The following is a 12,321-nucleotide window of genomic DNA, read 5'->3' as shown; positions in this document are numbered from 1 at the left end:
CTTTTAAATATTTGAAATAATTCACTCATCATTGAATTACTTGACATTTGAATTCATTCAAGTCTCAGCCACAGCTGACATCAGTGGTGAGTGACATCTGCAAGGGTCCTGGGCATCCACTTCAATTATGAGTACGATCAAATCATTATCATGGCCGATAGGGCATGCATGGATAGTCGTTTGTTAAAGGGCTATAAGTAATTATTTATAATTTTTGAATGTATCCATTGATTCCCTTGATATTTGAATACATTTATTTATCGTTCATTTATGACATTTAAAAATCAATCGTCGCTTCATCTCACACTTACATTAGACGGTTACCGCATCGCGTGCTTTCAGATGCGCTTCCGTGGCCATCTGGAACACTCTTCCTTCCGATATTAGGAAGCCACTGGAGCTATACACTTTTAAATCATTGAGATTGAAAACTCATTTCTTGAGAACTGCTTTTTGTGTTTAGTTTGTTGTCCCTCCCCGCACCTCCAATTTGCACGGTTGGTTACGTACGGTGCGAAACAAGTTCAACATACATAAACAGATTAATAGAAAAATGAATTGATGAACTTTACATTCATCGGTGGATTGACTTGGCATTTACATTTGTGCGTTCCATTCGTCGGTCACCCTTCCACGTGACGATAGATCGCTGCGCAATCCGTCACCGCTTTCGCTTACCCTGAACGTCGAGCACGAGGTCGTCACGGAGGCGGCTGCCGATGGTGCCGTCGCTGTCGATGTACCACCGCTGCTGCGGTTTGCCGTGCTCTGGCCACAGCACCACGCGCGTGCCCTCGCGCGCCATCCCGCCCACCACCTCCAGGCATGCCTCGCTCGCCTGCGCCACGCCACGCGCCAGCAAATGCAAACATCGACCGTCGAGTCTATAATGCAGTGGTTCTTAACCTGGGGTGAACGCACCCCACGGGGGTAAGAGACATGGCCAGATTTTTTTAGAAGGTAAATCGTCGAAACACAAATTAAGCACGGGCACGTTAGTACAACTACTTTGTTTCATCAAACCGATGTATTTATTAACATTGTACATTGGTGTTACGATTGAGAATCAAAGGGGTGCAGGTTGCAGTCAAGCTTAAGAACCACTGCTCTAATCTCTGGCCTCTCCATGTCTTGCCAATATATACTTTTTCTTTTTGAGATCCGTGTTATTTTTGGAATGTGTTGAGGTTTTTTATTTATTATACGTCTTTGTGCACCCACTGTCAACAAAGTAACACCGACGTATGACAGGCTGTGCAAGCAAGTGCTGATAGCTACATCTATTACAATCTCTTCCAGGCCAGTTTTGTTTACACATTGCTGGCATAAAAATGGGTGTTGTTGCCAGAACTAATCCAGCCACCATCATCTGCCAAGTGCTGATGTTTATACTCCGCACAAGGTACTTTAACGCCGAGTTTCCCTATGGAAGGCACAAAGTCAAAGGTCCCCCGTATAGCCTTAACATACTGCTGGGGCAAGTGATATTAGTGAGCAGCTATGAAGGCCGGCACGGCACACAAGGGGGTGGGTGTGGCCAGCACCACACTCGGCCGCCTTTGTCTCCCTAGCGGCGATGATTACACACCACGCCAGATACCCATTTGAGGCCGAGGTGAAACTAGATGAGGCCCTGGAATGGTTCAGATAATTGTCACTGGTGTTGGCTGTGAGCGGGAATCAAACTCGGGTGGCCAGGTTCGTAGTACAGAGCACTAACCACTGCACTACCGCTCCACACCATGTACTGGAAGGCCTAGTACATGTTCTGACACCACTTGCCACTGATTTTGTGCATAGTCCGAAATATAATTAGAAGTGCAGTGTGTGGACCCACTGTAGCATCGCTCAACGCAGAGATCCCCCCGCATAGCCAAAGACAACTGTTGGGGCAAGTCCTGTTCGTGAGAACCGATGAAAACCAGGATAGTGCACAAGTGGGTGACCTGCAACTCATCAAGACTTCTGATGTTGACCGTGGGTGAAAATCGAACTCGGTTTGACGGGTTTGTAGCGAGGTGCATTAATCACCGCAAATACCGCTCCCCATATTACACAAAGACAAAGACCCCCCGTAAAGCCAACACCACGCCCGGTCACCTTTGTCTGCCTAGTGGAGATGTTTACACATGGTACCAAGATACTCATTTGAGGCTAAGTCGACCTAGGGGATGCCCAGAACCAGTTCAGATAATTTTCACTGGTGTTTGCCGTAAGCGGGAATCGAACCCAGGTCACCAGGTTCATAGCACAGCACCCTAACCGCTGCACTCACGCTCGCCACAACACACACATACACACGAACACATGCACGCACGCACGCACGCATTTCCTACGTACCAAGCTACGCAGGAATCCATCCTGGAAGAGCCAAAGCTGCGTGGATTTGCCGCAATCAGGGAGAAGGCAAACGGACACGCCGCGCGGGTCCGCCAGGTCCCCCTTCACAGTCAGTACGCCGTCCTGGCCCTGGTTCCTAACACGCACGCACACACCCGACTGTGCGTGGGCAGGGGGGGAGAGAGGAGGGGGTGGGGTGTACGCACACACATTAACGCTGGCCCTCTCCACCAGCGTGCCGCCTCCTCAAGCCACTTTGTCGGCAACCTCGTCGCTGGATGTGCTCCGCCAGTTGTCCTCGGCAACTGCCTTTGCACCCAGCGACGTTTCGTATTCATGCTATTTTAAAAAATATATAGCACAAGGCTACCGCGAAGGCACTGTGTTTCACAGACGGGTATAGTCTGTCAATAGGGGGGCGATGTTGCTTCGTGGGTAACTTATGGGATAATTTTTTTAATTTGGTAAATTTGGACCGTGTTACCGGCACACAGTGGCCTACTCGTATTAGAGTGACGTCACGGAATTTTCAACGTCCACTGGGACATAGTCGGTACGCACAAATGACAGCTCAACTAAGTGGCTTGTCACATGGAAATGTATAGCAGCCAGATACTTTAAACGCATGTTTCTAAATATGGAGGGAAAAACCGGAGGACCCGGAGAAAAATTCACGCGACCACGGAGAGAACATGCAAACTCCAAATATACAGGCGTCAGGGTCGGGATCAGTAGGTCCCACTCAGTGATAACATTTTCCAGGAAATTAGTGATATAAATGCGTTTGTCAGTGAAGTGCCTTTCATTTTAGTCAACAGTGAACGATGAGAGTGGACAAAATCACCCAGCAGGGAATGACCCTTCAAAAGATTAAATTAACAACTTGAAACATACCAAACATGGTAATTAGCTTCAAATGTGTTTAACAATTTTGTTTACCGAGTTCACTGATTGGCTGATTTGAAAACATTGGCGGAGGATTGGGATGGGGGAAATTGCATGCCCCTCATACCAACATATTTTTTTGCATGTTTTTACTAATAATAGTTATTATTTTTATTGAAGATCCCAGAACACAGACATGACAGAGGGAGATACAAATTACGAACACGTGTCAAACCCGGAACAATAAACCCTCAAATGGCGTGCCGTGTGGAGCCAGCATTTCATAACTGAGAGCGTTTGACAAAAAGCTTCGACTGCTTTAGTCGACGGGCCTACGAGAATTACTAAATGAAATCCACAGACTGAGACTTGATTAAAATTCCGCAAGGTTGTCATCAACTCGACCGAGACTAGGACTAGAACTCAAAAACGCCGACTCCATCAACACGGGTCCCCACCTGTTTCAGGGGCCGGATGGAACCGAGTCGGCCCCAGGAACTCCGCTGCTTCCAGTCGGGGGTTTCCGACGGCTCCAGCAGCAGCTGACGCCCTTGGAAGTTAGGGAACTCAAACGCCACCCAACTGCACAAGTCAAACAAAAAAAACACAGGGTGATAGTGAGTCGAGCATTCTTTTAGAGCATGGCTTCGCACAGCAAATCACACGTAACTCCGTGCGCCCACGTCTGATAGCCAAGGCACGGCCCCTCGGAGGAATCTGAAGGACGTTTTCAATGCCTCCACTGACCTTGCGAGCGTCACAATGTTTTTGCACGTGCAGTGCCCTTCGGTCTGGTCCCCGTGACACCCGCTTCCTCCTCTGAATGTCCACTTGGAGCTGCCATGGGTGCTACACGGGTCACTTGCTCGAGGGTGTGCCATCGTTTTTGTGGCAGGTTTAAGCCAAGGAGGCCCTCAACGGTTGGGTTGGTGCCGAGACGTTAATTTGGGGCGTCACTGTTCGACCATAACTGTCACGATTGTCCCTTGGGGTAGACGACGGCCTTCAAATTGTAACAGCAAAAGTTAATTGTTCATGTTTGTTGTGCAAAGCGCTTGTGATGAAAAGAGGCAACCATTGAACCGATTGCAGACGAACAGCAATTTATTTTAACTACCAAATTGCCTCAATTAAAATGAGACTTGGCATATGTATGCTACTTCTGGGACTGGCTCAGCCAGTTTGCTACAGTAAGGAAGCTCACGTGTGTTGCCCTCTGACTGCTGTGTTGGGTGCGATGGTTATGCATGCCTGCACAATCGTTCCTCAGTCATGAGCTCCCTATTAACACAAAGAGTAAGAAAATACAATTTAGATTTGGAAAATATTGAACGAGGTAGGTATACATGCGCATTAAAAGGACAATGGGGATTTAAAAAATAAGAATAGGAATTATATATTACTTAGGGGAGGGTTGAGGGGGTATAGAGGCTGTGGGGCGGACAAGGGAAAATTAGCGTATGGTAAAGTGAAGCTGAAGATACTTTGTTGAAGGTAGTCAGTCATACACAGAGGGAAAAGTGAAGGTCTTGAACATTTTCATAGGTTGGGGAGGCAGGAGTTCGCTTTGTCCCTCACATTAGGAATCACGGGTGCATATAATTAATTACATAATTGTAAAATGTTTATTGTAAACTTCTGAAAGTAAATTAATAGTAATCGCGGATGTATATAAGGAATTAATTAATTTTTTTATCTGAATTGTGAACTGCAGAAAATAAATCCATAAAGGTGTTGCGCCCCCCCCCCCCACAAACTCCATGGGGGCAGAGAGTCGGCAATGCAGTCAGTCAAAGGGCTGGGGACTTTCCGAATTACAGCGGCAGCAGTTGTGAAAAAGGAACAACCTCCCATTCGAGGTGGACAGGGGGGGGGGGGGATTCTACATATGGCCTCGGTTACTGGATCGGAGAGCGTGTGAAGGGGGGCAATATTGAGATGATGAAGTGGGAAGGGAAATCAGGGGTGTGACTCCACGGTAGATCTTGTGGAAAATCGCCGCCTTGGTTGCGATGCACGGCAAGATCGCACTGGCAAGACAAAAGGGCTACTGGTAGTTAACCGTCCTTTATCCGGAAAAATAGGAGGGATGGTGACCTGGATAAAAACAAACACAGATTAATATGTAAATTATGCTATACAAATGTTGTTTACCTACTTAGAATTGCGGTGAAGAAGCAGAAAACGTGTCAGTGTTGATGTCTTTTCCTTTTTTGAAAAAATATATTTGGCAAGAACCCAACCGTACAGTCTCCAAACAAAATCCACAACACCGAACTGAACAAGAAGACCGGTTGCCCTAATACCAGACACGAGACATCAAGAGACGGCGACTCAAGACGGCTCTGACACGTACTCAGAATGATGACCCTCTACGATGGACACCACAGGGTAAAAAGAAACCTGGGAGACCAAAGACCACCTGGCGCAAGACCGTGAAGGACGAGCCGGCAGCAGCGGTCAACCTCTTTTGGAGCAAGGCTCAACAAGTTCCCAAGGACAGGAAGTAGTAGTGGAGGGCCTCACGTCCCATAGGGGATGAAGAGCATCAACTCATTAACTAACCTTACAGTCCTTCGAGTGGCATACATGAGAACCAAACGTGCAACGAACAAAGGTATCGTGCTTTCGGGTATGGGACCTATAGGGGAAGGTTGACTTCGCCTGCCTGCCACTGGGGTGGGAGGGGGGGGGGGTGAATGACCGTGTGTAGCGTATTTATAATGGGGTGATATTGTTTCTTAAAGTAATCGGCCACTGGGCGCAAAAGGTGTGAATAAGCAGGGAACGCTACATATTAACATGTTCTTCCTTACTTAGGAAAAGCACGGTTTATCCGCAACTCGGAAGAAACTGGCTACGGACGCGGACTCGGAAATTAGAGCACTCGGATCAGTGAAAGAACCGCCAATCGGAGACATTCACATTCACCGTTACGAGAAGATGGCGTGGGCAAGGTACATTGTTGAAAGTAATGATGGACAAAGCTTAGTATGCCCGAGGAAGGCCACTGCAGAGATGGTGGTAGCAGTGAGATCAGTTCAAATGCAGGAGTAAGACAGATTGTGGTACAGCAGGACTGCATTGGATGGCGAAGATTTGAAGGAGGCCTTCCATTGTTGGAGGCCTTCCTTTGGCCATTGTCTATCCAGAAGTGGATAGAAAATGGCAGCAAAGTGGAAAGCCAATGACAATATCTGATCATGATAATGAATAGGCCTCATCTCGGAGAGATTCCAAGATCCCCACGGATGACAGGGAGTGAGAGCTGCATGCGTACTACGGGGTGTGGCGCGCCGCTTACAGCCCGCCATGGACGTGCAGCGATCGCACGCAGCCTCCACCGCCGAGGGCATCCAGGCTCGGGGCCGCCTCCTCCAGCACCATCTCCCGGCCACGGAGGTCCTCGTGCGAGAAGAGGCTGATGGACGGCTCCGAGAAGACCTGCACGAGCGAGCCGCATTGCGCAGTGAGATGCAGGTGTTTGCTTGCGTCTGTACCTAGCTTATTTTTGCCGACACCTCTTGCTCTCGTAATAATATTTGTGTTTTTTCGTTTTACGACCTCGTTTGCTGGTTGTGCAAAATTCCTCAAGGACTCTGTTGCTTGTTGGTTTCCGCAACGTTGATGCTTTTGTATTTTGCGTTCATTGCTGCTGCGGCTGCGTCTGTGCTCACGCACCTCCGATTAGCACGGTTGGCTACATAGGGCCCGAAAGAAGTTCAACACACGCACATACACGCATACTATGGATCTCCGTTGCAAAATATCCAGGAAGCTGCCTAAACGGGACCATCCGTTCAAGGAATCAAATAAACTCGAACCCGAAAAGCGCAATGCAGCATAGATGAACACTCATGCTTCCACGCAAGGGTCGATGCGTACTGGTGAAGCAAAGTGTAGATATCTTAAGCAAACTAAAGCTCCCAGCATGTGGAGGGACATCCTTTCGTACGATACACTGTATGACCGGAACGCACAGCGGAGAGCTACACAGCACAACCGTAAACACCTACCTAGTAATACAGCAAACATTATTTGATTAATGAATAGGACCAGGGCTTAATTTCACCTGCGTCTCTCACCAAGCAAACGTCTCGCTGTGGTTACTAGTCACGTGGCTACGCCAGTGAATCCGGAACTGGTTGTAGGGCTGTAGTAACAAAAAGGCATGCCGTGGTGTGGAATCAGTAGCTACTTAAGCCAACCATGCTAATTGCACCTCTGATTAGGACGGTTTGCTACGCTCGGTGCGAAAGAAGTTCAACGTACATACATACTTACGATAGGAATTGGCCGAAGAGACTTGATCTGAGCGTCGAGTGAGAAAAATGCTTCTGGGCATGAGTAGCAGCCCTCCTCCAGAATGAATTCCCTCCCAGAGAAGTCCTCGTTGCTGTAGAGGACCCAGCTGCAGGGAGCACAAAACACAGCGAAAAGCCCACGAAGCTATTTGAGCTTATTTTTCAGAAGCGACCTGGCCACAAATGAAAGCTCAATAAAGTGGCTCATCATGTGGGAATTTATAGCAGCAAATGAATCTAAATAATCTAAACGCATGTTTATAAATGTGGAAGGACAAAAAATATCCACGCAACCACAGGGAAAACATGCAAACTCTAAATATACAGGCGTCAGGGTCGGGATCGAACGGCCGACCTCCTGCATACCAGGTGAGGAAGATCGCATCCCACCACCTTGGGGCCCCTCACACCACCGTGGCGCCCCACCCTGACGTCACAATGAGTAAAGGGCACAGGCGCGCACTCACCAGCCCTTCAACACTCGCGCGGAGCCAACCGTGGACCAGCCTTCGGGCAGGGTCTTAAAATCGGCATCCGCGGGGCGATGCATCCCTGAGAAATCTCTCTGCGAGTATACCTCCATCTGAACACACACAAGGGAACGGGGGGCGGCGTTGTAAAATCTGTCCGAGGGAATACACGTAACGTTCCCACGCACAACCATCCTTGCCTCCCCATCAAGGGAGCTGATGAAAGAAGCAGCGGCTTGCGACAGAATTCACCGATTATGTGCAAAAGGGTAAACACGTGTCAGAGAATGTGTGACTCAATCAAGAGGCTGAAAAAAAGAGCACCCTCGTCTTGTAGACAGGAGCTTAGTCTGTGCATGCCTCACTTACCGGCACAATTCAGATTCTTCCTTGATAAAAAATACTTTTAAGTTATTTTTATAATCACGCGTAACACAGCCTGGCGATGGCGCTGAAGTGATGCATTAAAACTTAATGGCAGTCATACCACAAATAGTTTTTATTTCTCATTTAACGGAGAGTAAAACTGCAAAACAACAGGGTGGAGACCAAAAAAAGAAACAGATATAGAAAGAACCACGATATGAAGGAATCGCGGAGAGGAGGAGGAGGCCTAACGGCAGGATGCGTGACGGTGGATGACCAGTGAGGCAAAGACCGCACGTGAGTCGGGAGACAAATGCCAGAAAGCAGAACGGCTTAATAACTTGTCAGAAAGTCCAGGCCACACAGCCCGGGTGAGATGCTTGTTGTTTGGGCTACATCTTTGTTCAAATGGAAGCTCAGCATATGTTTATAAAAAAATAAATGCGAAGATCGTGACATTGGTGTTGAGTGTAGCCAATGATGTCTCGGGGATTTTGTGCGATATCAGGACTTGGTGACGCCCTTACCGCATGCCATTGGGAACTCAGAGAATAAAGAACCGAAGCTGAATTTGGGGATGGTTTCTTTATATGAGAAGTTTCAACAACAACCTCAACATTATATATTCTCACCCTGGCTTTAGAACTCATTTCCACACTTCGTTCCTGGAACACAAAAATAAAAAGCGCACAATTAAAACCAACAAGGAACACATCTCACTCACACGATGGCCCACTTGCCACCATCTCAATTTCAGCTACCACAGCAAAAGAATATGTACGCGTGTGCGGTAAGAGAGCCGGGGAATTGTGCGAGGGGTGAGTCTCACCAGTCGGACAGGCCTAATGGAGGCCAGAGTGGGACCTTGGCCACCCCAATCTGCCGGTGTTGCGTAATATCCTTTCTCCAGGACGAACATCTGGCCCATGAAGTCCTCGAGCTCAAACGCGACCCACCTGTGCGCGCAACGCACACGCACAGAGCAGCCAGTAACACATACACAGAAAGACCAACGTTCTCATTAGAAAATGCAGTGTAATACTTGACACTTTTTTTTGTACGTATGTATGCACGCCGAACTTCTTTCGCACCAGTACATAGCCAACCATGCTCATCGGAGGTGCAAATATATATGAGTAAGGGATGAAAAACCATAAACTCTGATGGTAAAACGTGCATTGCTGTAGCTCACTTGACTCTTCTCAAGGAATACAGATAGTCCTGTATCAGCAAGGCAAAAAGCCAAACAGGTGGTTTGGTTACCATGGCAATCCGCTTGCAAACCTTTGACCCAAGTTACATGGCGTCAGTGGCCATTTAGAAGTTCAAGAGATCGCCTCTTAGGGCAGTGTTCTTCGCTAAGTTTCAGAGGGAGGCCACTTTTTCCAATGGGATTTTGACAGCAGCACGATGATGATGGGGTGGCGTCAGGGGCCGCACTAATGGCCACCAGGGGGCCGCCAGTGCCCCGCGGGCCTCGCGATGAAGAACAACCGTGCTAGGGGGTAGCTCGGCCAAATCTTCCACATCCTGGAAGTTACCCACACTTTACCCCACTACATGTGACCTGTCGATCCACTGAGTGTGATGAAGCCATTCACACTGCTGGGTGAACAAGAGACTGTGGGGAATAACAAAAAACACTTTTTTTTTCAATCAACACAAAACTAAACTTTTTATTTTACCAGGTACGGCCCACTGCGCAATGTAGCTCTTTTTCAGAAGCGACCTGGCCACAAATTGATAGTTCAACGAAGTGGCTTATCACGTGGTAATTCATAGCAGCTAAATACACTGAACGCATATTTAGAAATGTGGAGGGAAAAACCGGAGGACCCGGAGAAAAATCCACGCGACCATGGGGAGAGAGATGCGCAAACTCCAAATATACAGGCATTGGGGTTTGGATCGAATCCACAACCTCTTGCAAACCACGTGAGGGAGTTAACATCTCGCCAGCGTGGCGAACCAGAAGATCAAACCGGTGGACCAACTGGATTGCAAGTCCAGCATGCCGACCACCCATAAACCACGGCGTGATGTGAAGCCATTCCTAGTGCGAACGCGTGCAGGGGGTGAGGGGCGGCGGACGTGACTCACACGCCGCGCTCGACGGAGATGGAGGTGGTGGTGGGCGCGTAGCCGACCGCTTCTACGTCCGTCAACGAGTCTCCCTCCACGCTCAACTCTCGGCCCTCGGGCGAGCCGGGCAGCTCCAGGAGCACCACCCGCGGCTCCGCAAAGTCCTGCAGCGCACAACATCGACAGCAGCTTCTGATGAGCACGGTTGGCTTCATACATACATACGTACACACAACGTACAACAACAAGGATACCCCCCTCTAGCCTTATAGCCTCAACAGACGAGCCACCAGACATCCAAAGAGGCTATTAAACGGCTTAATGACATCGATATATAAATACACACACATATGTTGTAAGAAGAACAGACTGTTGGGGCTGATGTGGTGAGCGAGCACCTATGAAGGCCAAGACGGTATACGAAGGGGTGGTGTGGCTGCAAACATGCCCGGCCACCTGTGTCTCCCCACTGCTGTTGTTACACAGAGCACGAGGTACTCATTTTGGCCAACCATGAGATCTTTAAACAGACTCCGAGACAAGAGGGCTCAACAGATCGAGTCTCTTCACTTCTCTGAAGAGATGCCGCGACACCAAGGTAATACCGATCACATTATTTTTGTTTGCAATCTGACCACAAGTATCGTGGTTAATACGGACATAATTAGCCGAGGTATTCCTAGCTCTGCGATCTTGCATTTACTTGCAAATTCCATCTCTAGCCCTGCCTACTCGAAGCATTGGTTGCAGTGGCTCTGCATTTGGCTCAAGCAGCTCTTTCGCTATATTTCTCTCAAAGGTCCGCCAGCTGTATTTGTTGTGTTGCGATCGAAACGTCGTGGTTTTTTACCTTTTTATTATTTTCTATCTACGTGACTTTACCGAAAGAACCAAAGAATATAAAATAGTAATGTTATTTTTTTTAAACCAGGCAGGCATCTCGTGTCTCACGACTCTTTTCCATTTTGGCCCTGCATACCGTCAACGAAGGATTGGCTTGTGGGAGGAAAGGGGTGAAACCGGGGAAAAATTCCACTATGCATACAACGGGTTGACACTCAGCACTGCCATCCCCTGGCCACCTCACAACCCCATGCCGACAACCCCTGGGAAATCCCCGGTGGCCATTTGCCCAAACATTGAACGAGGCTCCGTCCCTGCTTAGCTCCCAAGATAGGGCATTTTTTGTTGTAACTTTCTGACCTGCCCCCGACTGGACACCTCCGATGAACACGGTGGGTTACGTACGGTGCGAATAAGTTCGACATACATACATATGTACTTGTGTGAAAAAAAGCTTCATAGTTCATCGGATTTTTCCATGAAAAATAAAGATTTTGATTCTCATTCTGGGTGCATTTAAAAAAATTTGTCCATAGATAAAATAACTTGTGATGTACTTACAGCAAATATGGGTCTTATGGAGGAAAGTGTCTCATTGCAGCCTCCCCACTCTTGCCAGCTGTGGTATTCACCTTCCTCCAGGATGTACTGCCGACCGGAAAAATCAGGACCTTCGTAACCAACCCACCTACAACGCGACAGAGGCACTCCTTGTTAGCCTGCCTATGTCTATTCGAGGAAGCGCTGCTGACAACTGACAGTGTAACATTAATAATAGTTTAGTGCAACTGGTATTCGCACCATTCTTATGGTGCAAGGCTATTCCAAAGGCGCCACGTTTTCGCAGACGAGTATAGTCTGCAGTGATTTCAAGCAGGGGGCAATATTCCTATGCGGCTTAATCCCAATGAACGTGTTTCCAAATTTAGAAAATGTAGACCCCGATGCCAGCAAAGATGGCAGACTTGTTTTCAAATAATGTCACGAGATCTCCAACGTCCACTGTGAAGTGGACAGCGAATACTGTTGGT

The 12,321-nt window shown here is 48.1% G+C and overlaps 1 protein-coding gene across 1 annotated transcript in view; it reads right to left on the bottom strand.

Annotated features, from left to right (window-relative positions):
• The window catches only part of LOC133354658 (uncharacterized), a 52,086-nt gene that overhangs the window by 17,907 nt on the left and 21,858 nt on the right, over positions 1-12,321 (bottom strand). The window contains exons 9-18 of the mRNA XM_061571693.1: positions 11,852-11,978; positions 10,466-10,611; positions 9,195-9,321; positions 8,998-9,030; positions 7,997-8,112; positions 7,510-7,636; positions 6,530-6,669; positions 3,684-3,807; positions 2,341-2,499; positions 679-838 (exon numbers count right to left, since the gene is read on the bottom strand). Coding sequence (XP_061427677.1) covers positions 679-838; positions 2,341-2,499; positions 3,684-3,807; positions 6,530-6,669; positions 7,510-7,636; positions 7,997-8,112; positions 8,998-9,030; positions 9,195-9,321; positions 10,466-10,611; positions 11,852-11,978 — 1,259 coding nt within the window. The remainder of the gene's footprint in view (positions 1-678; positions 839-2,340; positions 2,500-3,683; positions 3,808-6,529; positions 6,670-7,509; positions 7,637-7,996; positions 8,113-8,997; positions 9,031-9,194; positions 9,322-10,465; positions 10,612-11,851; positions 11,979-12,321) is intronic.

The sequence above is a fragment of the Lethenteron reissneri genome, chromosome 6, assembly GCF_015708825.2.
Source record: "Lethenteron reissneri isolate LAM-NWPU_2019-01 chromosome 6, ASM1570882v1, whole genome shotgun sequence".
Classification (NCBI taxonomy): domain Eukaryota; kingdom Metazoa; phylum Chordata; class Hyperoartia; order Petromyzontiformes; family Petromyzontidae; genus Lethenteron; species Lethenteron reissneri.
The sequence above is the reverse complement of the archived record's forward strand: the minus strand, read 5'-3'. Positions and strand labels throughout refer to the sequence as shown.